Source organism: Nerophis ophidion, linkage group LG06 (genome assembly GCF_033978795.1).
Source record: "Nerophis ophidion isolate RoL-2023_Sa linkage group LG06, RoL_Noph_v1.0, whole genome shotgun sequence".
In the NCBI taxonomy this organism is placed as follows: domain Eukaryota; kingdom Metazoa; phylum Chordata; class Actinopteri; order Syngnathiformes; family Syngnathidae; genus Nerophis; species Nerophis ophidion.
Genome location: NC_084616.1, coordinates 53,715,641 through 53,743,281, shown reverse-complemented (window position 1 = coordinate 53,743,281; position 27,641 = coordinate 53,715,641). Strand labels below are relative to the sequence as shown.

Genomic DNA, 27,641 nt, shown 5'->3' with positions numbered 1-27,641 from the left:
ACACAAAGTACAAACTCATTACCGTACATGTAATGCATTGTATTGTGCCAAGTAAATACTATCCCATGAACATACAGTACCAGAAACCGCAATTAGCCGTGCTAATGTTGTAACGCATTTCCTCAGGGTATCAGCATATTAAGAACGAAATAGGCACTGACAGTACCCATATCCACGTAGGTTTTATTTGTCAAAAATGTTATTTGCACTGTCAGTTGGATGACACATCGACATACAGGCTAACGGGTATAAATTACCACCGTTAGCCTGTATGTAGATGTGTCATTGACCGAGCTAGCATGCTAATGAAGCTTTACACTAGGAGCTGAGCATTACTGTATAAGCATTCGTTGCACGAACAAACTGGCTGTGTTATACAAGATCATAGACTGTATTGGACAATATAGTTTACATACAAAATGCCCCATTTCCATTTATTACAGGTAATAAGAAAACATAAATGCCTTACCGGTACTTACCTATCAAGGAGGAAATTAGCAAGTTTGGCGTCAGATTAAAAAATGTTCTCCGTTTTCAGTTGTCTCCATCTTTCAAAGGCATCTCTGATACAAAACTTAGTTTTGATACTGGATTTGTCCTGATTAAGTTTGAGAATCGTAACAACGCCTTTTAGATTTACTGAGGTCTGACATGTTCAGTAATTTTACCAGTAGCAGTAGCTTGACGAAGAGGGCGGTGCGTAACTGGCAACCTGGATGTTACACACTCTCAGACTTTCTAACTGTTCAAACGGTAGAGGGCAGGGCATCGAAATGAAAACGATAACAATTTTTCAGGGTTGTAAATCTAATTTTGAATGGGCATATCCCGGCTAAACTACAGTTATGAATTATAAAGGTATTCGAAAAGAACATTATTTATTAATGCCTTTTGACATATCAGGGCCATTTAATAATGACTTGACATGAAATTATAGAGAGAGAAGGAACAGTTTGTAACAGGAATTAAAATAAACAAAGTTAGAGTTGTCAGCAGCAAGGAAAACAAAATGTTTGAATAACCACAATAAAAAGACTATGAAGTAAGACAAAGCATGCATTACATAGCCTTTGGATTCATTGTAATTACGGAAGAAAATGAGGAATGATTGGTGTTATTTGTGCAATTTCACTACACTTTGCAACATTCTGTTTGGTAGCAATATCATGTTTCAGGTAGGGCTGGAAAATTAATAGAGTTTTGTTTTCGATTTTGATTATGGCTTCTAGGCCTGGGCGATATCGATTTTATTGCTATATTCAAGTTTTTTTTCGATAATTTAAAAATGAAAAAAAAGAGAAACAATTCTCCTCTTGCTCCTGCATACTTTTTGCCCCTGAGGAGCTTCCATAACTTGCGTCGTCTCCTTACTTTCTTAGCGGCTTAAATAGCAAAACATGGCTAATGCTAGCGACAACGAGACCTTTGTTTAAAAAAATAAAAGACAAGTGTTGTCAGTGCTTTGGTTTTGCGGCAACAGGTGTAGAACAAATAATTACATGGAGCAAAGTTTGTTTCAAAAAGGCATCTACACAACAAACTTGATCCAGCATCTGAAACCTAAGCCACAGCTGAGTGCGGGAAATACAATTCTTTGCAAGGCAAACAAGATGCTACAACAAGCAAACTACAGGCTAAAAATCACCTTACGATGGTGGAATTATTCACACAAGGTATTTGTGATAATGCAATGTATGATGGGAAAGAAGCACAATGTGGAGAGCGATCACTAAAGCAGTTGCTCTTGAAGCATGCACATGGCGATTTATCGATGCTGGAAAACTTACCAACTTAATTGTCATTTATCGTTGGTTAATTGACTTATCGAATATCGGCCCAGGCCTATGTTTAAATGTATTAGTAAGTGCTTTAAGTACATTATGCATGTGTAACATACTTTTTTAAAAGTGTTATTTTGTTAGCGCAGTCAAACCGAATGTAGCACACCGTGCTATTATTGTAAGGGAAGAAGTGGGTTTAGTTGCGGTTTTCAGTTTTATGAGTAAAGGGGCAACTTGAGGTTCTTGTGGAACAAAGAGAGCGACTCAAGTTACGACAACTGTTTTATATTGTTGTTACAACCATGATGTTGTTCACAACAACATGAGCAAATGAGATGTGTTGTAGGTGTATGGGTTGTTCTTGCTACCTTTAGCTTCATAGTTTAGTCGCTGTTTCAAGTGGCCGCGTCGTAGGGCTGTGACAAAATAAATTATCACGATTAATTATTTCTTATAATCCGATCTCGATTAATAACTCTCTCTTCTTTATTTAAAAAAAAAAAATAAAGCAGATTGTACCGAATATTGCATCCCTAGTGTTTACTACTGCAGTACCTTGTAACATACATTTCCACCATGTTTGATTGAGGTATTTGGTACGTTTTGTGGGAGTAAAGAGAACAACTGTTTTTCCTCTCAACGTTCTTTTGTTTTTTTTGTGCTTGTCATCACAAACATTCTGCAGTAAAAAAAGTATAATGGTTTAGTGAATACTATGACTTTTATTTGAAGTTAACATTTACTAAACAACACTTTCAGATGGTAAATAATTATTTGTATTCTTTGATTATTTGTATACATCAGTGCTTCTCACCTGTGCTTTGGCAAGCGGTGACCCACATTGTAGTTTTTAAAACTCAAATTCTGTATCTTATTTTGAATGAAAAATATTAAAATGCAGCTTGTTTTTGAGGTACTGTAAAACAATGTATACCAACACATAAAACAATTTTAATGATTGTCAGGAACAATTTTTTTTTTTTTATATACCGGTAGTATACCGGTAGTAGCTTGTTACTCCAACACCAGGGACACATTTTTTATTGTACATGTTACATCAGAGGAATGGAATCTTTGCAGACACACGAAAGTCTGATTGAAAAAAAAAATAGATATAAAAATGCCTTTTCTGATTAAATTAGTGGGTGTGTTGATTCTCCTAGTCGGGACCAATACGATCACATAGACCAGGGGTGACAAAGGCACGGCCCGTGGGCCAGATCAGGCCCGCGAACAGGTTTTATCCGGCCTGCGGGATGAGTTTGCTAAGTATACAAATTAGCCTGAAATTTTTGAATGAAAGAAACAGCTCTTCTACATGTATCTACTGGATGTTGCAATAGCAATTCTTTGTATCTCTGTAGAACAGGGGTAGGCAACCCGCGGCTCCGGAGCCGCATGCGGCTCTTAGATCACTCTGATGTGGCTCAGCTGCATACTTGCCGATCCCCACATTTTTACGGGAGGTTTTCCGGATTTCAGTGCCTCTTCCAGAAATCTTCCCAGGAAAACATTCTCAGATTTTCACCCTGACAACAATATTTAGGGCTGGCCGTGATGGCAATGCCTTAAACATCCTTTCGACCATGTCATCGCGTCCGCTTTAATACTATGCTATCTGAGTGCCGGCCGGCCACATATAGTGTACGGCTGCTGACTCAACGCACAAGCGACTGCAAGGCATACTTGTTCAACAGCCATAAAGTTTACACTAAGGGTTGTGATATAAACAACTGTAAGACTCTTATTAATATGCGCCACACTTTGAACCCACACCAAACAAGAATTAAAAACACATTTCGGGAGAACATCCGCACTGTAACACAACATAAACACAACAGAACAAATACCCAGAATCCCATGCATCCCTAACTCTTCCGGGCTACATTATACACCCCCCTCTCTGTGCGTCGGTTGAGGTGGGCAGGGGTGTATAATGTAGCCCGGAAGACTCCGAGATACATGGGATTCTGGGTATTTGTTATGGTGTTTATGTTGTGTTACAGTGCGGATGTTCTCCCGAAATGTGTTTGTCATTCTTGTTTGGTGTGGTTTCACAGTGTGGCGCATATTAGTAAGAGTGCTAAAGTTGTTTATATCACAACCCTCAGTGTTGTGATATAAACAATAAGTCGCTTATGTGTCTGCAGAAGCCTCATACAACATGCGAATGGGCTGGTAAGCTGTTTAAGGTTGTAGAGGGCTCTAAACGCATTGTCATCATAGCACGCCCTTATTATTGTTGTTTGGGTGAATTTTGGGTGAAAAACCAGCAGACAGTCGAGAAAATGGTTGCTCTGAAACTCTGTAGTCTCCCGGAAAAATTGAAATGGTTGGCAAATGTGATGTTGTCAAGCGGCATTAAATAAAACTTGCGGGCCGCACTAATATTACATTTTCATATTAAGGTGCGGGCAGCATGTCTGAGACTCCTGGTTAATACCTAGCACAAAGCAAAAAAAGAAAAACTTGTACGCTGTGTTATTTCATTTTAAATTTCAAAAGAGTGGCTCCCATAGTTTTCTTTATTTTGTGAAACGGGTCAAAATGGCTCTTTGAGTGGTAAAGGTTGCCGACCCCTGCTGTAGATGATGGTACATATGTACAAAATAAACCACATGATGTTAGTACATCAATTGAGGAAAATTATCAAACTACTCACATGGCATACTGTAATTTGATTTTGATATAATTTTATCTTGATTGATTGAAAATAAACCCCATTGAGTTGACTGATGAACATCATCACATCATTCATTCAGAAAATATAAATAACGACAAATAAAGATAGAATGCTATTAACCGCAACATGTAGGTGTAAAAAAAACAAAACATTACTATTTGTACATTTTCAGAATGTGCTCCTTCTATTTTTAAACACAGAAAACAACCTGAAGGTGTCTGTATTTTTAAATTATCGTGCAGGGATTTTACCAATCCAGCCCATTTGGGATTAGATTAAGGTGCGGGCAGCCCATTTGGGATTAGATTTTCATCCATGTGGCCCCCGATCTAAAATGAGACTCCCCTGACATAGACGTTCTCTGAGTGCCTGCAAGTCCGCATTTGGAGCAGGATTACTGGTGAGCTGCAGTAGATGTTGAAACGAAAGTCGTTGCTCTTTTTGAAAATTGTTTCAACATAGTATTGTTAGTCATATTTCTTTATTTTGTTCATTTGGGCTGCACTTCCAGCGATTGAACATTATTTACGTTGTGAGAAGACTGGCTTTCGCGGTGGTGGAACGAGATGGTCATGCACACACAAACGTACGCATTCACAGACAAGCACAGGATCACCGTCAATAAATGTGGATTGTTCCGTTCAGGATTATGCCAAGCATTATTGCTTCCCTACTGTTTACTACTGCGGTAACTTCCCCCTATCATCAAGGAAATAGGCTAACAGCTGATCACCATGATCAAATTTAAATTAATCGCAATTAAAGATCACGATCATATAATCGCCCATCCCTACCGTGTAGACATTTTTAGTTCAGCACGTACCGGTTAACTGTGCCGGAGAAAATGAGCGGTCACGGACAGATTTTCCCAAACCAAGGTTTTTTTCTCCTCACAATGACAGCATTTCACTCAAATTTATGTACATTTCCATAATATTCTGCATCTAACAGCTGATTTCGTTTTATTGGCCAATTATATGACTCTGGCCATGGTTACTTCTTTTACTGAGTTCAGTAATTATTGATTAGGCATACTAGTACTGTCAAATAAAAAGTAGCAACCATGGCGTTGAAAACCAAAACTTCTAGTAGACAAGCTTTTTTTTCCACTCATTTGCTTTGTTACAAGCTCCAGAATTTGCATGTACGCTTTGCGCCACATTAATTTATTTAAAAAAAATTACATTTTCATCATCGTGATTAACCGTAATCAAAGTTAAAATTAGATTAATTGTCCAACCCTGCTATAAAATTATAAAAGGAAATTGCTGAATAGTTATGTAATTTATATATTTTTTTATTTCTGATCGTCCAAAATGTTGACACACACGTATGATGGATAATTATTTTCTGTCCATCGTCTGTGTGTGCTCCACTATCACTGATCCTGCAGCCGTGTGTGGAATTGTTAGTTTGCATGTTCTTGCTAAATAAAAAGCAAAATAGTGTTCATAAAACGGTGATGCGTGTTAAATAATAAAATTTGCATATTCATCTTCCAGTAATGTGGGCGTTTTAATGATCAGCATATATTCTGCATCATAATGAAGACCGAGATGCTGACTTAACAGACGCCATCCACTTTATACACGTTTAGTAGATTAGGTTTGCTCGTATTTTAGTACATGCAAACCTTTATTAAATCAAGACCTATTTGTTCCCGAAAAGTAAATACATAGATGAACGATTAATGTTTCTGATAAACTACAAAATAAGCAATATTGTTGCAAATTTTGCTCAAACCAAGCCGAAACCATAGCTTTTTTGTAAAGAAAGGCGCTCATAAGGTTGACTAGTGACCCAGGTTTACATTTTTAGAACATGTTCAAAGATACTAGTAGGATCATTAAAAATGCCCTTTTTTCTGTGTATTGAGAATCACTCATGGAAATTGGTTCAAGTTGCAAATGTTTTTCTGCTTGTTTTATTCATTTACTTTGTTAACGAGGTCCTATTATGCAAAATCATCTTTTTTAACTGTTGGTGTATTTTGGATCACTACAAGTCCTGAAAATTTTAAATCAAATAATTGAGGCATGGCGGAGACATTTAAAGAACAATCTTGCCATCTTTCAAACTTGCTCCAAATGAGTCGTTTGAAATTTGAGGCGATTGTGACCTATTTTGCCTTAGTTACGTCAGCAAATAACTCCATTATATATGGAGTAGGTTTATCCAAAGAGCTTTGCGATAGTGCACCATTTTTATTCAGGTGTAGTCCAAAGTTATAGTCAATAAGTTCCTTATTTTCTCTATCCTCTTGTTGTGGGGCAGACTGGCTCATACATGCTAAAATCCTCCGCTGTTGCCATTTCTAATAAAACGTAACGTGTAGTTTGAACTTATATCCGTCATTAGACGTCATTTGGAAGCGTGGAACACTACATGGTGACTGACGGGGTGGAGACACACTGGAGGAGACTTAGCCTGGAGGAAAGCTTCGGCACATGAATAAAACCGCCCACAAAACGGTGCACTCTGAAGAGACGGTCAGAAAGCAGTTTGAAGACGATCTGTAGAACATAATCAATGCAAACTCTTGACCAGAGCACCACATATATATGTTATGTAGATCACAAGGAAGTGTTTTAAATGTGGAAAAAACATAATATGACCCCTTTTTAATAAGCTGACTATATTAAAATGTAACTCTCACAGTGCATTGTACAGATAATAAAATATCAAGTTTTCATAAGTAATTTAATTCAGGAGGATTGAGGAATATTTGTCACCTAGGGGTTTCATTAAAGAAAATAATTGAGAAGCGCTGCATTAACCGACATCGAGGTGGAATGCTAATAAATCAATTGTGATTTAGTTTTTTGCCATAATCACCAGGTCCTAGTTCTTTCTCTCTTGTGTTGAACGTTCTTGCCTTTTATCTCACATATGATTTGCATGGGATTTCATACATTAAGTTGCTTTTTTTTCTCTTGTTTTATATATTGTCCTTTGGGTATGCGAGTAAATGTCTTTTTTGAGGTTTTACTGCTGTTTCATTATCTGTTATATTGTCATGGTATATAAATATATTCTTTTATGTCATAGTTAAAACTTTTCTCAATAGAATAAATTTGACACATAGTCATTAAAAAGACATTCTAAATGTATTCCAACTGTGAAAAAGATCAGTTGGAAATTGTGACTGCTAGAGAGGGGGTAAAGAGCGGTCCGATCTCAGTGGAGTTCCTGTCCTGAAATGAAAATATTCCTGAGTCTCTTTGTGAAAAGTTAAACATTCTGAGCATTTGATGTGGTCTTAGTGGATGTCTTCTGTGCTGCAAGCACACCTCAAATGAAAACAAAACTGTTACATTTAGCAATAACTGTAAAAAACAGCTTACATGTTAATAAAAGTTTTATTTATTTATTATTTTTTTTTAAATTGATCTCAACTCTGTATACTGCTGCTGGAATTTTAATTTTCCTGAAGGAACTCTCCTGAAGGAATCAATAAAGTACTATCTATCTATCTATCTATCTATCTATCTATCTATCTATCTATCTAATAAGTGCATATCATTTTTATCTGTCAGTCCGCAGAGCGCCAAGGGACGCAATGACACCTTCTACCTGACTCCGGAGCCCGTAGTGGCTCCAAACAGCCCCATCTGGTACTCCACTCAGCCAATCTCTAAAGAGCAGTTGGAGCAGATGCTGGCCCGAATTCTTGTTGTCCGTGAAATCCACGAAGCCATTCAAATATCAGAGAGTGTGCAATAATTGGACTGAAGGAGAAAGTCACTTGAACTATACTTCTCCTTTCTCTTTGTTCAATCTTTTGATTGATAAATCACCAGTAGTTTTATATTCCCTCTCACCCTTCTATGTGCCTCAAAGGTTGCATGTATAAGTTTATATTCATCATGACTCTATGTACACTATCTTGTACATAACCACAATCAATACAGGTCATTATGCCTCATCCACAGAAATTCCTCACCTTTTTTTTTTCCAAAATTTTATTTTTCTTATTTCTGATTAGCCAAATGATACTTGTACTCTGCCTGTTATATTTCAAATACTTTTAATATTGGCTCTTTTTACCATTACTCTGGATCATTTGTTAATATGCTTTCTGAAAACATAATGTATAATATATTTCATATATTTCTTTTCCTGCCTTTATCATTTGTCTTTGTAACCACGGTCACAACTGATATCGCTGTGGTATTATGGCTGCGCTAAGTAGTCCCATATTTTATTTTCACTTATGTCTGGAGCCAAGTTAATAGAAGTACCGTACGTGAACGTTGTGTGAGGCTGCTTGTGGTACAGCAGTAAATCACACTAACTGGAGACTTTCTTTGGAATATTTGTGTCTCTGCCCCTCTCCTGGCCTCCTGAATGCTCCCTTCATCTCTCAAATCACCAAGCTTGAAATAATTCTAAGATTTGATATATTTGTCTTTATTAGATGACATCAGTGAAATGACTGATTGAGGCGATGAGGCCATACTGTTCTATAATGTAAAATACTTAGTTCTGTCCTATAGTATTAATCACTGTCATCTGAGGATACTGGCAGTGCCTGTGGGTTTTTTGAAACCCTTTCTTTGTACAGCTGCAATACCATGTGTTTGCCTTTCTTGTACGTCCAGTATGAATTGTCCTCGTGCATCCATAAGTACTGGTAGCCTACATTGTGTGAGAATAAATCCATACACAGTGATATATTTTTTTTTAACAAATCTTAATAAAGGTCAAAGTATAAAACGGGCTACAAAAATAACCGTTGGGTAACTTGTCACACATTGATGCAGTATGAGAACCTAAGCTATGGATATGTAGGCCTGATAGCAGCCGGATTGTTCCCATGAGACCTGCAAGTTAGGAACAGGTTCGGCCAGCCTGGCTGGTTGTCGCTCTACCCTTGTGGTGTGCATGTTGCTGCTCCTTTGTTTTCTGGATTAGCTACTTCTGACAGAAGTGCAGCCTGCGGTTTTTTCCACTTCCAACCACCAAGACTTTCTGAAATTTAAGAAGCATGTGAGCCTAGATTTAGCAGGGATGAGGGTAGCAGTCTCCGCAGTAGCTGTAATGTGCTCTGAGGTTCTTCTGAATTAGTTTTTCGTCTGTGATGGCGATTTCTTCCCCCAGCTTCTTGGTTTGCATGCTCCAAGTGTGTAAAGCTGTATAAAAAAAAATAAGTTATCAGAGTTGTAATCTGAGTTCAAGTTTGTTGGTCATGTCAATTTTCTGTTTCTTTTTTCTTACCCTTGTGACGTTCCACTCCTGAGCCAGTATAGCAGGCACTGATGAACAAATATGTACTGCTCCTAATACACACAGGAAGAGTGGCTTGATAAGATGCTTCTGATATTTACAGTCTGAACACATGCATGTAACTGTTCCCCTTAAGGTCACTTAGTTGTGTTACTCTATCAAGTCTCCTTGCTCACATTTTTGTCAAATAGTTGGTAAAACTATAAGCAACTGCATTGTCCTTTCATCCACTTTAGTACTGGATTTCCTGAGAAAATGCAGAATCCAAGAGCAAAACATTCAAGCTCCCTTTAATCACTTTTTACTTCTTTAAGCAATTGTGTGACACTAGTTTCAGATATTTTTTTTCTTGTTTTTGGGTGCATAACCAACCAGAGTCTGAACCATCCACATTCTACGTAGTCGTAGGTCAGCAACAGCAGCTCGGATATCAGGCCGCCTGCCGCACATGCACAGCTGCATCATCCACAGAAGAGCGACAAATGTCCCGGATCGTCCTACGCCTGCACTGATAAACAGCAGAGGGGGATCATAAGCCTCTGGATGGCATGGAGGTAATTTTAAGATGTGCAGAAGACCAAAGGTCAGACCTGCAGTGCACCACAGCTGGCCCCAGACGTGGCATGGCTTGCAAAAGACATCGCACGTGATTTGTAAAGCTACAGAGTGAGGAAGGGTCTGTTGGAACGCCGCGGTCTGGCCAGGATGGATATTGGTAGTGTGTTATGATCCTTTCTGTGAGACAGTCTCTCTGAAACACATAACACCAGCCTTTGACGTGGCACAAACCATGGTAATCACCTACCGAGTGGTGATTACAAAGTAGAATGGAGTAGACACATTTTTCTAACCTGTCTGAGGTGAATGGTGGAGGTAAAATAATCTGGGCCCAATTGTTTCCGAGCTACTGTCCTCACTTGGAAAGGTCCGTGATAAACTGTTCCTGATTGCAGAGACCAATACTCGTCACACAGCACCTGCACCATCCAAGCATATTTTTAACGTCTACTGCATGTGACTTCAAATAAACAAATACTGGACACGCATTTCGTGGATGATTACTGCAGTGACAATAATGCAACTATATGAACCTCACTTAATGCAAACTACAGTAGTTGGTTATTTAGTTCAGTGGTTCTCAAATGGGGTTACGCGTACCCCTGGGGGTACTAGAAGGTATGCCAAGGGGTACGTGAGATTTTTTTTAAATATTCTAAAAAAAGCAACAATTCAAAAATCCTTTATAAATATATTTATTGAATAGTACTTCAAGAAAATATGAATGTAAATTCATAAACTGTGGAAAAAAATACAACAATGCAATTCAGTGTTGACAGCTAGATTTTTTTGTGGACATGTTCCATAGGTATTGATGTTAAAGATTTATTTTTTTGTGAAGAAATGTTTAGAATTAAGTTCATGAATCCAGATGGATCTCTATTACAATCCCCAAAGAAGGCTCTTTAAGTTGATGATTACTTCTATGTGTAGAAATCTTAATTTATAATTGAATGACTCGTTTATTTTCCAATGAGTTTTTGGTTATTTTTATATCTTTTTTTCCAAATAGTTCAAGATAGACCACTACAAATTACCAATATTTTGCACTGTTATATAATTTAATAAATCAGAAACTGATGACATAGTGCTGTATTTTACTTCTTTATCTCTTTTTTTCCAACCAAAAAAAGCTTTGCTCTGATTAGGGGGTACTTGAATTAAAAAAATGTTCACAGGGGGTACATCACTGAAAAAAGGTTGAGAACCACTGATTTAGTTGATGGACAGACATAACTTGTGATTGGGAAATCATTAGGGACCATATTCGTGAGATTTAACTGGAGTCGGAATGAATGCATACCAGCAATAATGTAATAATTAAATTTCCACAAGAGAAATTAATCTTTTTCAGCCTATAATAATAATAATTCAAAACATTTTTCTGTTAAAGCCAAGGACCCAAACTGAACAACTAAAAAAAAAGCACATTTGCCATACAGTCGCACCTCACCATGTCACGCTTCAAATAGTGCAGCTTTACCACATCGCGGATGTTTTGGGATTTTTAAAAAAAAGTATATTCTATAAATTTTTAGTTCTGAATTACGCATTTTTCAAGCAGAAACATTGCTAAATAAACTAAAATTATTAATCCCACTGTAGTACTGACCACTAGAGGAGACGAATCAATCAGCACGCTCTACAGTTGCAGCTCATTGGCTCAGCCTCAGAAAGCATTAGAATGTAGATTAAAAGAGTGTAAAGGTGACTAAAGGAGGTTATTTTACGTCTAGAGAGCTCTCATGATCTTGAAAATGTAACTAAGGTCGTCAACAGGTTTTTATGCGATAGCTATAAAAATACCTAATCTACTATTAATGATTGCAACATTGCAGATATGTGTTTATTGTAGTCATGTCCAGTCCAATTAACAGTGATAAATGAGGGATGACTGTATGGCTTTGTGGTTTGTAAGGATTTAACTTACAACAATGCACAAATCAATTCTGATTTTTGAGGTGGCAATTCCATTCAGAATCCATCCATTTTCTACCGCTTACTCCCTTTTGGGGTCGCGGTGGGCGCTGGCGCCTATCTCAGCTACAATCGGGCGGAAGGCGGGGTACACCCTGGACAAGTCGCCACCTCATTGCTGGGCCAACACAGATAGACAGACAACATTCACACTCACATTCACACACTAGGGAATCGATTTCTCGATTTAAACCATTTTTCGCAATATATTAATTGGTAAAAAAAAAAAATATAATAAAACTGTTACAAATGTTCCTATTGGTTGTTAATGTATGACGTACACCAGTTGTTCCCAACCACCGGGCCGCGGCCCGTGGCCCGATTGGTACCGGGCTGCAGAAGAATTTTTTATTCATTTTTATGAAAAAAAACAAAAAAAACAAAAACAAATATATATATATATATATATATATATTTTTTTTATTAAAGCAACATAAAAAAACACAATATACAAGTACAATAAGTGCACCAACCACAAAAACCTCCCTTTTTCATGACAAAAACCTCCCTTTTTCATGACAAAGAAAAAAAAAAGGATCCCCCACCCACCTCCCCCCCACCCGGGCCGCGGGACAAATTATTAAGCGTTGACCGGTCCGCGGATACAAAAAGGTTGGGGACCACTGACGTATACAGTGCATCCAGAAAGTATTCACAATGCCTCACTTTATCCACATTTTATGTTACAGCCATAATGGGAATTAAAAAACATTTTGTCCTCAAAATTCTACAGACAATACGCCATAGTGTCAATGGGAAAAGTTTTCTTTTTTAAATTTTTTAAATGTATTAAATAAAAAAATTAACATTTACGTAAGTATTTATTACCTTTGCCCTAAACCTTGCTGATGCGCCTTTGGCAGCATTTACAGCTTAAAGTTTTATTTTAATATGATGCCACAAGCTTGGCGCATCTATGTTTGGGCAGCTTCGCCCCTTCCTCATTGTAAGCGCCTCTCAAGCTACGTCAATTTGGATCGGTGTGGAGAAATTTCCAGAAGGACAAGCGTCTCTGCAGCAATCCACCAATCAGGCCTCTATGTTATAATGGCTAGACAGAAACCATTTTTTAGTAAAAAAAAATTGGCCATAATGCATGAGACAAAGATTAAACTCTTTGGCGTGACTGCCAGGGATCATGTTTGGAAGAAACCAGGCACCGCTCATCACCAAGCCAATACCATACCTACAGTGAAGCATGGTGGTGGCGGCATCATTCTGTGGGGATGTTTTTCAGTGGCAGGAACTGGGAGACTAGTCAGGATGGAGGGAAAAATTAATGCAACAATTTACATATGCATCCTGGATTAAGGGTCACCAACTCGTTGATCGCGCTCGTCCAGTCGATCTTTGTGACCATACCAGTCGATCCAAAAAATATCCATCCATCCATCCATTTCCTACCGCTTATTCCCTTTTGGGGTCCAAACATAAATATACATTATGATTGACATCAGTGAAACCCCCTCCTGGAGAATAGCCAACAGGCTTGCATTTTAACCCCTGAACAGAGCCCCACGCCTCCCCCTCTCTCTTCAGCCTCTCATCCCGTGGCACTCAGCACCCCCCGCTGCCCAGAGCACGGTGGCACACTTCACCCGCTCATCTTACAAACGCGCAAGACATGACGTGCAGAAAAACCATTGAGCTGCAACAATGCATTAAGACTAACTGTTGCGACAAATCTAATATTTTCGAGCATCCAACATCAACTATTCTCTCAACCACCACCACCGTCATCGCTTGACTGCGACGAGAAGCTAATGCCAATTAATAGTCCGTGAACATTGCTCCAAAGTACACATTTTGTGTTGATTTACACATACAAAAGTATTCATTGACTTGTGCAAAGGCAGTAATGTATGATAAAACAAGGCGAAATCTAAAGACTTCTCCATTTATCCCATCTTTATCGCACAGGAAAAACCGGCCAGGTGAACAGCTGATTTTACTACGTCCAGCGCTGACGTAAGACAACCATGTGATCCGCGTCCCACATTTGACCATAGGATGAACAAATATACGGTACTAACGCTATAGTGGCCATAAACAGTTAGCGTCTACAATAAGGGTGCCCAAATTGCGGCTTAGGGGCCATCTGTGCTTCATGACTCGTTTGGGATTGGCCCTAGGCAGATTAGAAAACAAAAACATGCGCAAAAGACGCAGTCAAGGCGTTGAAGGGTTCCGGTTTGGTGACCGCAGGATTAGGTCTCTGCTTTTTGCAGATGATGTGGTCCTGATGGCTTCATCTGACCGGGATCTTCAGCTCTTACTGGATCGGTTTGCAGCCGAGTGTGAAGCGACCGGAATGAGAATCAGCACCTCCAAGTCCGAGTCCATGGTTCTCGCCCGGAAAAGGGTGGAATGCCATCTCCGGGTTGGGGAGGAGACCCAGCCCCAAGTGGAGGAGTTCAAGTACCTAGGAGTCTTGTTCAGGAGGGAGGGAAGAGTGGATCGTGAGATCGACAGGCGGATCGGTGCGGCGTCTTCAGTAATGCGGACGTTGTACCGATCTGTTGTGGTGAAGAAGGAGCTGAGCCGGAAGGCAAAGCTCTCAATTTACCGGTCGATCTACGTTCCCATCCTCACCTATGGTCATGAGCTTTGGGTCATGACTGAAAGGATAAGATCACGGGTACAAGCGGCCGAAATGAGTTTCCTCCGCCGTGTGGCGGGGCTCTCCCTTAGAGATAGGGTGAGAAGCTCTGCCATCCGGGAGGAACTCAAAGTAAAGCCGCTGCTCCTTCACATCGAGAGGAGCCAGATGAGGTGGTTCGGGGATCTGGTCAGGATGCCACCCGAACGCCTCCCCAGGGAGGTGTTTAGGGCACGTCCAACCGGTAGGAGGCCACGGGGAAGACCCAAGACACGTTGGGAAGACTATGTCTCCCGGCTGGCCTGGGAACGCCTCGGGATCCCCCGGGATGAGCTAGACAAAGTGGCTGGGGAGAGGGAAGTCTGGGTTTCCCTGCTTAGGTTGTTGCCCCCGCAACCCGACCTCGGATAAGCGGAAGAAGATGGATGGATGGATGGATGCGCAAAAATTGGGAAAACAGCAAGAAGCACAATGAGACAAAGGCCAATGATAACTACACAAATCTTTGTCTTTTACAAACATAAACAATATACAAAACCCAAAAACAGTGTAGTTGGCACGTTGTGTATATCGTACATAAAATCAGAAAACAATGATTTAACTTATTCAACTTATATTCAATTGAATACACTGCAAAGACAATATATACCATTTTTCAAACTAAGAAACAAAATTTTTTTTGTTGAAAATAATCATTAACTTAGAATTTAATGAGAGCAACACATTGAAAAAATGTTGACACAGAGGCATATTTACCACTGTGTTACATGATTTTTCTTTTAACAACACTCAGTAAATGTTTAGGAACTGAGAAGACCAACTTTTTAAACTTTTCAGGTGGAAAAAAAACAACAATTTGCCAGAGACTTAGTAATTGTAGTCAAACCTATTTTTTTTCATGTTGTATTTTTTAATTATGTATTTATTGATAAGCAAAATGTAATTGTCCTACTTTCACACTTATTATTATTCAAGTCTTTTTTTTTTTAGTTTAGATACCTGTATTTTTTTCATTTTCCAAGTGTATGTTTATTTGTTCCTTAAAAACTCCAATTATTACGTTAAAGGGGAAAATTATCACAATTTCAAAAGGGTTAAAAACAATAAAAATCAGTTCCCAGTGGCTTGTTGTATTTTTTGAAGTTTTTTTCAAAATTTTACCGGTACCGGAATATCCCTAAATAAAGCTTTAAAGTGCCTTATTTTCGCTATCTTCGAAACCACTATCCATTTCCCTGTGACGTCATACAGGGGCTGCCAATACAAACAACATGCCGGTTACCACAGCGAGATATAGCAACATTAGTTCGGATTCAGACTCTGATTTCAGCGGCTTAAGCGATTCAACAGATTGCGCATGTATTGAAACAGATGGTCGGAGTATGGAGGCAGATAGTGAAAACAAAATTGAAGAAGAAATTGAAGCTATTGAGCGAATAGCTATTGACGCTATTCGGCCATAGCGTGGGTGTACCTAATGAAGTGTCCCATAGCATGGCTGCCTTTTTAGCATCGCCGGTAAAATGTGCAGACCAAACGATCAGGACTTTTGCATCTTGTGACACTGGAGCAACTTAAATCCGTCGATTGGTAAGTGTTTGTTTCGCATTAAATGAGGGTATCTAGTTTCAAATGTACATACAGCTAGCGTAAATAGCATGTTAGCATCGATTAGCGTAGCATGTTAGCATCGATTAGCTGGCAGTCATGCTGCGACCAAATATGTCTGATTAGCACATAAGTCAACAACATCGACAAAACTCACCTTTGTGATTTCGTTGACTTAATCGTTGCAAATGCATCTGCAGGTTATCCATACATCTCTGTGCCATGTCTGTCTTAGCATCGCCGGTCAAATGTGAAGACACTTTGGCACATTTAATGGGGGTCTGGCGGCAGATTTCTTGCCAGTGGTGCAACTTGAAATCCTCCCTGTTAGTGTTGTTACACCCTCCGACAACACACCGACGAGGCATGATGTCTCCAAGGTTCCAAAAAAATAGTCGAAAAAACGGAAAATAACAAATCTGAGACCTGGTGTTTGTAATGTAAAAATGAATACGGCGGGTGTGTTACCTCGGTGATGTCACGTTCTGACGTCATCGCTAAAAGACCGCTAAACAGAAAGGCGTTTAATTTGCCAAAATTCACCCATTTAGAGTTCGGAAATCGGTTAAAAAAATACATGGTCTTTTTCCTGCAACATCAAGGTATATATTGACGCTTGCATAGGTTTGGTGATAATGTTCCCCTTTAAAAAAAAACAAAAAAAACCCTATTCTTTTATACAATTACACCTAACCCCACTGACAACGAATATTCCCGTCTGAACTCGTCAGTAAAAGATCTACCACAAGTATAAGCCTTTCAAAAGGAGGGTATAGGTATAAAGAACTAATATAATATATTTTTTTGTGATTTTGGTGTAACAAGAAACTTTTGGCAAAAAAAGCATTGATTCCTGCTTGTTAGAATTGTATTACTTGCCAAGGCTCCGAGATAAAGAGCAATGTTTAAAGGCACACACACTCACACACTCACGCACACCAACACAAAAGTAACATGTCTCACTATGTCCTTGTGTTTCACAGCTGTCACCATGACGATCACCCTGACGTTCTGCTCCCACACCATCCTCCAAAAATCAACTATAGTGTTTTGCGTCGGACCCTGGGTGCAGATGAAGTCTCGTTCTGATCCTCCGCCCTGTGTACAAATTCACAATGACTGTCTAATAACAAATCATCTATTCTGCCATGGTGTGTCGTGTCTTACTGGCACAAAATTTGCGTTGATGTAGTCAGAGTTGGGATTGGAGTTTTGAATGGACAATCTCACCCGGCAGTGGTCATCTGTAACCGACACATAGTTGAGAACATGAAAAGCAAGGGTTGCTCCACATACAAGCGCAGTATGTTTAGTACTCACATGGTAAGATGTACGGGTAGCGGTTCTTTTCTCTGTTAGCCTCTAACTCCCCCACTTTGATTGACAGATCTTTGCCGACATCATTTAGCTTCTTTAAAAAAGACAGTGATATCATTACATGAGCAATAAGGAATTTTTAGTAGTGTCAAACGGTTAGAATTTTAAATCATATTAACAATGATGATGGATTAAGCAAATGAATCGCACTAATTTGGACGACACTACCATTTTGTAAACTAAACCCTAACAAAACGTTTTGGTCTTCTCATGGCTCACAATATATTGTTGGGTCATAAAAGGTGCCCCCAACCTATTATATAGATTCAATGAGCCCGGGTTGCCATGACAAGGGCATGAATTCTCTTTTTGACCAAGCCAGTGTTGAATTGATGATATTGAAGTGGTCGTTACTGTTGTCAAATACACTTTATAGTCGCTTTACAACTGGTTTTCAGAGTGTGATGGTCCTCCTCAAGACAAAAATGTATGATTGTGTCAGAGAAAATAACCCTTTATTTGTCAAGTGAAGTATAAATGATAAATAAATGATAAATGGGTTGTACTTGTATAGCGCTTTTCTACCTTCAAGGTACTCAAAGCACTTTGACACTACTTCCACATTTACCCATTCACACACACATTCACACACTGATGGAGGGAGCTGCCATGCAAGGCGCTAACCAGCACCCATCAGGAGCAAGGGTGAAGTGTCTTGCTCAGGACACAACGGGTGTGACGAGGTTGGTACTAGGTGGGGATTGAACCAGGGACCCTCGGGTTGCGCACGGCCACTCTCCCACTGCGCCACGCAGTTAGGAGAGTGGCCGCAAAAAAAAGAACCATCTTAAAGCGAAACACGTACTCAAAGATGACGCCAACAATGTTGCCAATCTTCTTGGCGACTTCTTTAGTAAGCAGCTACTTCTGACAAATTTAGTGACTTTTCCCGGTGATGTTGGATTCTTTTTTGTATCTTGTGAATATTTTTGTGTTTTGGAGCCTCTGAGGTGAAAGCAAGCAGCAGTCATCATCTTCAGCAAGCAGTAACGGCTGCTGCCGGTCAGCTCGTGCTGTTGTGCCGATAGATACGTGCTAGCGTGAATGCAAGCTACATCTACAAGAAGCAGAGGAGAATGCAACGTTGGCAAAGTTTACTGATTGAATGTTGACCCTCGGGTTGCGCACGGCCACGCTTCCACTGCGCCACGCCGTCCCGTACGTTTATAAAGCGCTTTTTCTCTAGTGACTCAAAGCGCTTTACATAGTGAAACCCATTAAACCAGTGTAGGTGGCACTGGGAGCAGGTGATTAAAGTGTCTTGCCCAAGGACACAACGGCAGTGACTAGGATGGCGGAAGCGGGGATCGAACCTGGAACCCTAAAGTTGCTGGCACGGTCACTCTACCAACCGAGCTATACTGCCCCAGTCAGGAGGGATCAGTGAGGAAAATCTTAGATATGACACCTTTTGTTACAGTGTGTGTTGGTCTTGACCCCAGAATGCAGAAACAGGAGACAGCATGCCGGTAAAAATGTATTTGATTAAAAAAATAAAAAAAATAAAGTGCTGCTCGGGACAACACACAAAGCAAAAACTAGTTCAGCTAGACACCACACACAAAACAAAAAATAGTGCAGCTACGGACAACACACAAAACAAAAAACTAGTACAGCTAGGGACAGCACACAAAACAAAAAGTAGTGCAGTTAGGGACCGCACACAAAACAAAAACTAGTGCGGCTAGAGACCACACACAAAACAAAAAATAGTGCAGCTACAGACCACACACAAAACAAAAAACAGTGCAGCTAGGGACAACACACAAAACAAAAAATAGTGCAGCTAGGGATAACACACAAAGCAAAAACTAGTGCAGTTAGGGACAGCGCACAAAACAAAAGCTAGTGCATTTAGGGACAGAATACAAAACAAGAACTAGTGCAGCTAGAGACCGCACACAAAACAAAAAATAGTGCAGCTACAGAACACACACAAAATAAAAAATAGTGCAGCTACGGAGTGCACACAAAATAAAAAATAGTGCAGCTACGGAGTGCACACAGAACAAAAACTAGTGCAGCTAGGGACAGCACACAAAACAAAAACTAGTGCAGTTAGGGACAGAACACAAAACAAAAACTAGTGCAGCTAGAGACCACACACAAAACAAAAACTAGTGCAGCTACAGACCACACACACAACACAAAATAGTGCAGCTACAGACCACACACAACAAAAAACAGTGCAGCTAGGGAGTGCACACAATAACCCAATTCTAGTGCAAGAGGGAAGTGCACAAAAGGGAAAACCATTAGTCACAGACGGCAGAGGAAACACTATGCAGGATAGAGGTGTAGTGCACAAAGAGCCAGACCACAGGACTGTCCTATAAAGCATCCTGACTGGTAACCAGGGACAGACAGGTGTGTCCCGATTGTCAATCACCAACAGGTGAAGGAAACCGGTGTTCAAACTGCAGGATTGGTGACAATGGAAGGCAAACAGGAAATGGAATTGAAAAAAAGAATGCTGGAGGGGAAACAATACAAAACACAGGAAAATAAATCAGCAAATTCTAAAACTGCCATGAGAAGTCATGGCAGATTTAGTAATTAGAAGTTATCTTGCCTACATTTGGAATGTGTGGTCTAAAAACAAAAAGATAGTAGGTTTATTTGACCAATAAGATCGTAATTGTGTTGGCCAGCTTGTGGCAAAAAAACATTCTCTGCAAGTCTGAAAAACATCTGGATCAAGTAGGGAAGCAGTACAAGGAAGTCTAATTCAAGTTTTAAATTATACTTTTGGCCTGCTAACATTTTCAACAAACTGGCAATTTACCTCAAATTCTTGTTTAAAGCCTCTGTTGTTAGACGCAGAGTGTGTTTGGCAGACAGACTCAAAATCCTGGAGGATCTGTGCTTTTGAAAAATTCTGCGACCTGGAAAATAAACATTCATTTTTAATTGTCTGTCTGTCTGTCTGTCTGTCTGTCTGTCTGTCTGTCTGTCCGTCCGTCGGTCCGTCCGTCCATCCATCCGTTATTTACAGCACTTGACTATTATTAAAGTTTTTCTCATTCTCACATTCTCATTTCCCCTACAAGTTATAATATAGCCTTATTCAATCATCCATCCATTTCCCACCGCTTGTCCCTGTCGGGGTGGCGGGGAGTGCTGTAGTCTATCTCAGCTGAATTTGGATGAATAAATAAAAAATTATTCTCAAAATTCGACGATAACCCCCCATAATGACATGTTTTTTTTTAAATTGAAATCATTTAAAAACAATCACTATGGTTTTTTACTATGTGTTGAAATTTGAAGAAAAAAAAAAAAAGTTTATGTTTGGGATAAGTGAAGAGCTGTGATAATTTAGACATAATCTACAAAGATTCAAATATGACAAAGTACACAATGTTTGTAAACTCTAAAAATGATGTGTACTGTTAGTGGGCATGTTGTTGGTGATCTAATAATAGATGATATTATATTACTAATTAGATTATATTACTATTTTTTTTCTGACAGAGCAAATGTGTTGGGACATACGCAGGATGGAGGATTATTGTGTGTGGTTAAAGTGCGAGCACCTCCCTTCTCAGAGCCAGTTGGAACTTACCTTCCAAATGTGCTACATATTCTGTCGATGCAAATCAGAGGTCACAAATCATTTTAGTCCTGTTAAAGGCCTACTGAAATGAGATTTTCTTATTTAAACGGGGATAGCAGGTCCATTCTTTGTGTCATACTTGATCATTTCGCGATATTGCCATATTTTTGCTGAAAGGATTTAATAGAGAACATCGACGATAAAGTTCGCAACTTTTTGTTGCTAATAAAAAAGCCTTGCCTGTACCGGAAGTAGCAGACGATGTGCGCATGGCGTCACGGGTGTGAGGGCTCCTCACATCCTCACATTGTTTATAATGTGAGCCACCAGCAGTTAGAGCAATTCGGACTGAGAAAGCGACAATTTCCCCATTAATTTGAGCGAGGATGAAAGATTCGTGGATGAGGAAAGTTAGAGTTGGGGGAAATATTTTATTTATTTAATTTATTTTTTTTCTTTGTCATGAAAAAGGGACGTTTTTGTCATGAAGAAGGGAGGTTTTTGTGGTTGGTGCACTAATTGTAAGTGTATATTGTGTTTTTAATGTTGATTTAATTTAAAAAAAAAAAAAAAAAAAAGATTTATTTATTTTTTTTAAATAAAAATGAATAAAAAAATATTCTGCGGCCCGGTGGTTGGGGACCACTGTTCTAGGGCATTCTAATCAGAATGTACTCTGCATGTACTGTACATGAAGTTAGACACACTAAATGGATTGCGTGAGCTATTTTGCTGAGTTACAACAGGAAATCCTCTGCGCACAGGCTTGGTAGATCAGTTTAATAGACACAGACTTTTAGTAGATCAGGCCCTTACTGTATGTATTCGACATTCTTAGATGTTAGAGTTAGTTTTGGGGTACTCACCTCATGTCTTTCCTTGTACTTGACCAGCAACTTAGGCAGTGTGTTGAAGGCTGATGATTGCTAGTTTATGAATGGATGCTATAAAAAAACACATTTCACAAACTAGCATTGATCAATTAAATACAAAGTAAATAAAGAAGATACAAAGTTACATCCCTGCTCTTAATGGTTTACTCTAATGGTTGCTTCATTTAATGATGTTGGTAGGTTAATAGCCCCTTTGAAATCCAACTCCTCATCCGATCTTCCACAGACAGACAAACTGCATTCTTACTACGAAACTGTTCCAACAAGAGGAAAAACCCGCTCCAACAAGATTCCAACAACAAGCACTAAAACACAGTCACGGTTTAAAGAACCGAAGGTTTCCAATTGTTTTCTTGTTTAAGAATTACCTTTCTGGACAACTTGCTGTTTAGGCTTTGTAGTTCAAATGGAAGACACAAAAACACGCTGCTCCATGTCCTGTAGACTTCTGGTTTTAATAATCCACAGAAAGGCCCAGTCAAAGAAGAAAAATAGCAATAAGGGTGGAGCCAAAGGGTGGAGGCTGGAGCTTTGGGGAAATGAAGGGGAGTCCTGTTTGTCATGAGACCATCAGATGTTCTTATTTCTACTTACACAAAATGCAATACCATCTGTGAAATTCAGTGTCTCTGTCCTATTATGGTATCTATGCAAAAAGTTACATTGTTCAAGGCGTAGTCACATTCTCCATAATCATCATCTTATGAATCATATTGACTACGCCCTGCAATGACTTACATATCGCATCCGCACAACCAAAAACGGACTTGATAATGTCATAGACTGACACAGAAGACACATGGAATTTCAGTGCAATGTTGTCGTTCAATCAATCAATAAGAACAAGAATCAGACTTTGTTTGTATAGCACTTTTCATGCACAGGCATGAATTGATTAACGTGGACCCAGACTTAAAAAAGTTGAAAAACTTATTCGGGTGTTACCATTTAGTGGTCCATTGTACGTAATATGTACTGTACTGTGCAATCTACTAATAAAAGTTTCAATCAATCAATCAATCAATCAATCAATCAATCAATCAATCAATCAATCAATCAATCAATCAATCAATCAATCAAAGGCAAGTGGCAACACAAAGCGCTTTACACCTAAATAAAACAGAGAGAAATAAACACACACACACACACGAACGCACGCACGAACGCACGCACACGCGCACGCACGCACGCACGCACGCACGCACGCACGCAAGCAGCTCTATAGACAATAACAAAACATGGCATGGCATGTCTCCCGGCTGGCCTGGGAACGCCTCGGGATCCCCCGGGAAGAGTTAGACGAAGTGGCTGGGGAGAGGGAAGTCTGGGCTTACCTGCTTAGGCTGTTGCCCCCGCGACCCGAAATCGGATAAGCTGAAGAAGATGGATGGATGGATGGATGGGCATGGCACTGAAGATTAAGGGATTTTATCGATCATCCTTTGGAGGAGTCCACACTGGACTAAAATTAACGACATCTAAAAAACAGTAGAAAACATATTTTACCATATCCATCCATCCATTTTCTACCGCCTGTCCCTTTTGGGGTTGCGGGGCCTGTAAAAAGGAAAATAAAAAAAATACATTAATAAATGAATAAAAACATTAGGGGATTGAGAAAAATAGTTATAATAATAACAATAAGTAATATAGAAAATAACAGAATGAAAATAGGAACGCAAGTTTATTATGATCAGTAGAAAGCGTTATTAAAAAGGTGCGTCTTAACGCTTTTTAAAAAAAAAAATAACAACAACTCATAAACGCTCCCTACAGTCCTGAGGCTCTCTGGCAGATGGGGGCTATCGTGACTTAATGTTGCACCACCGAGGGTCGTAGTTCTGGTATTTGGTAAAGGTAAAAGTTTGATGCTGGAGGACCTCAGGATCCTTGAGGGTCACTTCGGTAAAAGCAGGTCAAATATATTAGAGGGTGCAAGACCATTATGACTTTTAATATAATTTTACAATTGACCTAGAAGTGGAAGAAGACCCAATGCAGCAACTGTAACACTGATGTAATGTAGCCCTGCCCTCTGGTGCTTGTCAGCATGCATGCAGTTGTGTTGTTTTCTTTGCCTTTTGTTTTATTTATTCAATTTACACTAATTGTTAAAAAGTGTGTGATCGTTGTTGCTGATCACAAAGGCCACTCCCCTCTAACTGAGACTGTATTTACTTTTAGTCCACCAGCTGACAAGCAGCTAGTAGCTAATTATGTGTCCCTATACACGCTGTACAGCCTCCCCCTAAGCTAATAATAACTACTTCCACTATATGTTTAAGTATATATATATATATATATATATGTATATATATATATATATATATATATATATATATATATATATATATATATATATATATATATATATATATATATATATATATATATATATATATATATATTTGAACGATGTTCCGATCAAGGTTTTATGCTGCCGATTATGATACTGCTCATTCATGAATAAAATCCTCTGATACTAATCATATGTATTGATTGTGTACTTTTAAATGTATTCATGGTAAATGCTATTCACAGTTTCACAATAATGATACAAAATTTTAACTTGTCCGTTATTCTTTTCCTCAGGGTATAATATGTTCAGCCTCGCCGTTCAGAGATCCATCCATTTCTACCCCTTATTCCCTTTTGGGGTCGCGGGGGGCGCTGGCGCCTATCTCAGCTACAATCGGGCGGAAGGCGTGGTACACCCTGGACAAGTCACACCTCATCGCAGGGCCAACAAAGATAGACCGACAACATTCACACACTAGGGCCAATTTAGTGTTGCCAATCAACCTATCCCCAGGTGCATGTCTTTGGAAGAAGGGAGGAAGCCTTGAGTACCCGGAGGGAACCCACGCATTCACGGGGAGAACATAGAAACTCCACACAGAAAGATCCCGAGCCTGGGATTGAACCCAGGACTGCAGGACCTTCGTATTGTGAGGCAGACGCACAAACCCCTCTTCCACCGTGAAACCCTGAAGTATGACGTACTATGCATCATTTGCAGCATCTGTATGCAATACAAAATACAGCCGTTAGATGGCAGTGTAAGCGAATAGAGGCGAGGCCTTCCATCAATACGATGCATCATTGCAATTATTTGGTGGTCTTCAGCTCCTGGTGGCTGCTATAGTGTTATTGCACATTTGAGCGAGAAACAAATAAGTATTGCATAATTTGTGTTGTGTATCAGCTTTGTGTTGATGCAGTAGATTTATAATGCCAAAACTCTAGAGACATGTCAACAATCAAGCTCCTCATGGTAAAATTGTAACTTAGTAACAGGTTGATCATCTTAAGACAAACGTGTTGAAGTGTAAATGTAAGGCTCAGACACCATATCATCACTTGTGCTATAATCCAGCCTGGATAAGAAGCATTCAACGTCAAATCCTGCCCACATTTTCTTTTTTTTTTTATATCTTCTCTTGCGCTCAGGCTCTTTATGTGCACATACTGCAGCACTGTGGAGGTGTGTGTTTGTGTATGTGTTAGTGTGGAACAGGTTTTTATGTGTGTTCTTCAGTGATAGGGCGATGATGGTGACTCATTGGTGATTTGTGTGTATATAAGAGAGGGTGAGAGAGAGAGAGAGAGAGAGAGAGAGAGAGAGAGAGAGAGAGGGTGAGAGAGAGAGAGAGAGAGAAGCTTGGATACCATAGAAACACACAGATAGCTGTGATGGAGGAGAGCTTTGATTAAAAAATAGTGTTTCCAACATTGTGTAATATCAGCAAACCGATAGTATGTTTGCCTTCCTGCTACAATAAGCTTCTTTTTCTGCAGCACCTCCAGCAGAGACAAGGACACTCAGTTCATTGGGAGTTCACAAGCTTCTACGTCTGCCTCATTACGGAAAACACCGTCCTACTCTTTCTGTTTGCTTAAAATGTTTGTGTTATTTGAGGATAGACAGATTCCCTGTCTGATGGCAATTATTCCCTTGAAACAAATTTGCTCAGCCAATTAGGTACTTGACAGGGGACGCCAAAATAAACATTATTATTAATGGTTAATGAGCCCCAATATTATGTGACTTCAGAGTAGCCCATTATCTCTACCCGTACTCCATCTTCCATTCCTTCATTTATATTTGCATAATGTGATGAATAGTTAATACCCACTATAATTTGGATTTTAGCAAAGTGGATGGACTTTGTTCAGCAGACAGGAAGCAAGGTGCTGAGCGTTGACGTGTGTTGCTGCAGCCCCAAAATCCGTTTAGCACACATTTCTTGGCTGACTCAAAAACACTGAAGAGCAAAGCAGCACATGATGTAGCACTGCAGCACTAGAGGCCAAACTGGGAAGATAGGGGCGAATCAATGACTGATTTTCTGTTCACATATTGTTTTTTTTACACTGTATTCAGCACCATGTTGACCTGCAGAGAGGATAAAATAGTAAATGACGATACAGTGATAGACAAACAATTGTTTGTGTTGAATACGTTGCCTGTTTGTTACAAAATCGCATGGCTGTTGTAGTTGTGATCCCAAGATGCAGGAGACAGTCGGTGCCGGTAGGACAAGTATTTAATCATTTTACACCACAGGAGGAGCAATCTTGCACACGGCATGCAGCTAACAGTCCATCACAAAACAACAAACCAATCCTCGAGCCCCGACTGGAGGGCAATGCAGGCGTAAATGCCATCCGATTGGCAACCACGACCATGTTTGGCCAGGCTGCCAATTAGCGACAGGTGAAGGGAAAAGTGCTTAGGGAGACACCCAGGACATGGCACCAAAATAAGAGCACTGGCCATGAAATAAACACAAACTAAGGAAACATGTGACACCTGACAAGACAGATCGTCACACTGTTGTTACAAACCACGTTTCCATATGAGTTGAGAAATTGTGTTAGATGTAAATATAAATGGAATACAGTGATTTGCAAATCATTTTCAACCCATGTTCAATTGAATGCACTTTAAAGACAAGATATTTGATGTTCGAACTCATAAACTTGATTTTTTTTTGCAAATAATAATTAACTTAGAATTTCATGGCTGCAACACGTGCCAAAGTAGTTGGGAAAGGGCATGTTCACCACTGTGTTACATCACATTTTCTTTTAACAACACTCAATAAACGTTTGGGAACTGAGGAAACTAATTGTTGAAGCTTTTTAAGTGGAATTCTTTTCCTTTTTTTTTTTTTCATTTTATTTTTATTGACATCCAGCATGAGACATTTCCATCCACTAAATCATTTTCACAAACATCACATAGCCGTTGTCTGCCCTAAATGTCGAAAGTATTTTTGTTTATATTCTCATCATACCACCCACCCCCCCAAAAAATAAAAAAGAAACAGATAACAAAAACAAGGTAGTATCTACACATACATCAATTAAATAAGCAAAA

The 27,641-nt window shown here is 39.4% G+C and overlaps 2 protein-coding genes across 9 annotated transcripts in view; one reads left to right on the top strand and one right to left on the bottom strand.

Moving 5' to 3' along the window:
- LOC133554932 (transcriptional regulator QRICH1-like) overlaps positions 1–9,196 on the top strand; it is a 28,825-nt gene extending 19,629 nt beyond the window's left edge. For all 3 annotated transcript variants that reach the window (XM_061904239.1, XM_061904240.1, XM_061904241.1), the window contains one exon: positions 8,001–9,196. In XM_061904239.1, the coding sequence (XP_061760223.1) occupies positions 8,001–8,187 (187 nt within the window). In that variant the 3' untranslated portion in view covers positions 8,188–9,196. The remainder of the gene's footprint in view (positions 1–8,000) is intronic.
- On the bottom strand, positions 8,851–22,903 carry LOC133554933 (receptor-type tyrosine-protein phosphatase V-like). 6 transcript variants are annotated; one of them, XR_009807242.1, is made up of 12 exons: positions 22,627–22,901; positions 22,232–22,309; positions 20,595–20,694; positions 17,753–17,843; positions 17,600–17,676; positions 17,396–17,530; positions 10,542–10,667; positions 10,281–10,441; positions 10,063–10,198; positions 9,867–9,937; positions 9,682–9,743; positions 9,520–9,596 (listed from the first exon to the last, which is right to left on the bottom strand). XR_009807242.1 is itself a non-coding variant. In XM_061904244.1 (11 exons), exons 2-11 carry the CDS (start codon positions 22,234–22,236, stop codon positions 9,443–9,445), a joined length of 1,044 nt encoding a protein of 347 aa, XP_061760228.1. In that variant the 5' UTR covers positions 22,237–22,309; positions 22,627–22,902; the 3' UTR covers positions 8,851–9,442. The 6 variants fall into 6 exon arrangements, 4 of the variants coding, with proteins under 4 accessions (XP_061760228.1, XP_061760227.1, XP_061760226.1 ...); XM_061904244.1 differs by lacking the exon at positions 9,867–9,937 and having other exon boundaries at positions 8,851–9,596; positions 17,753–17,840; positions 22,627–22,902; XM_061904243.1 differs by lacking the exon at positions 9,867–9,937 and having other exon boundaries at positions 8,851–9,596; positions 22,232–22,333; positions 22,627–22,900.
- Between the last annotated feature and the right edge of the window lie 4,738 nt (positions 22,904–27,641).

What these genes read in the sequence shown, in the direction of transcription:
- LOC133554933 (XM_061904243.1), bottom strand. An exon ending in GCTTTAAACAAGAATTTGAG is followed by an intron (nt 17,844 to 20,594) that starts GTAAATTGCCAG and finishes TCTTTTTTAAAG; the next exon opens with AAGCTAAATGATGTCGGCAA. An exon ending in CCAGCTGTGGTGCACTGCAG is followed by an intron (nt 10,199 to 10,280) that starts GTCTGACCTTTG and finishes GCTGTTTATCAG; the next exon opens with TGCAGGCGTAGGACGATCCG.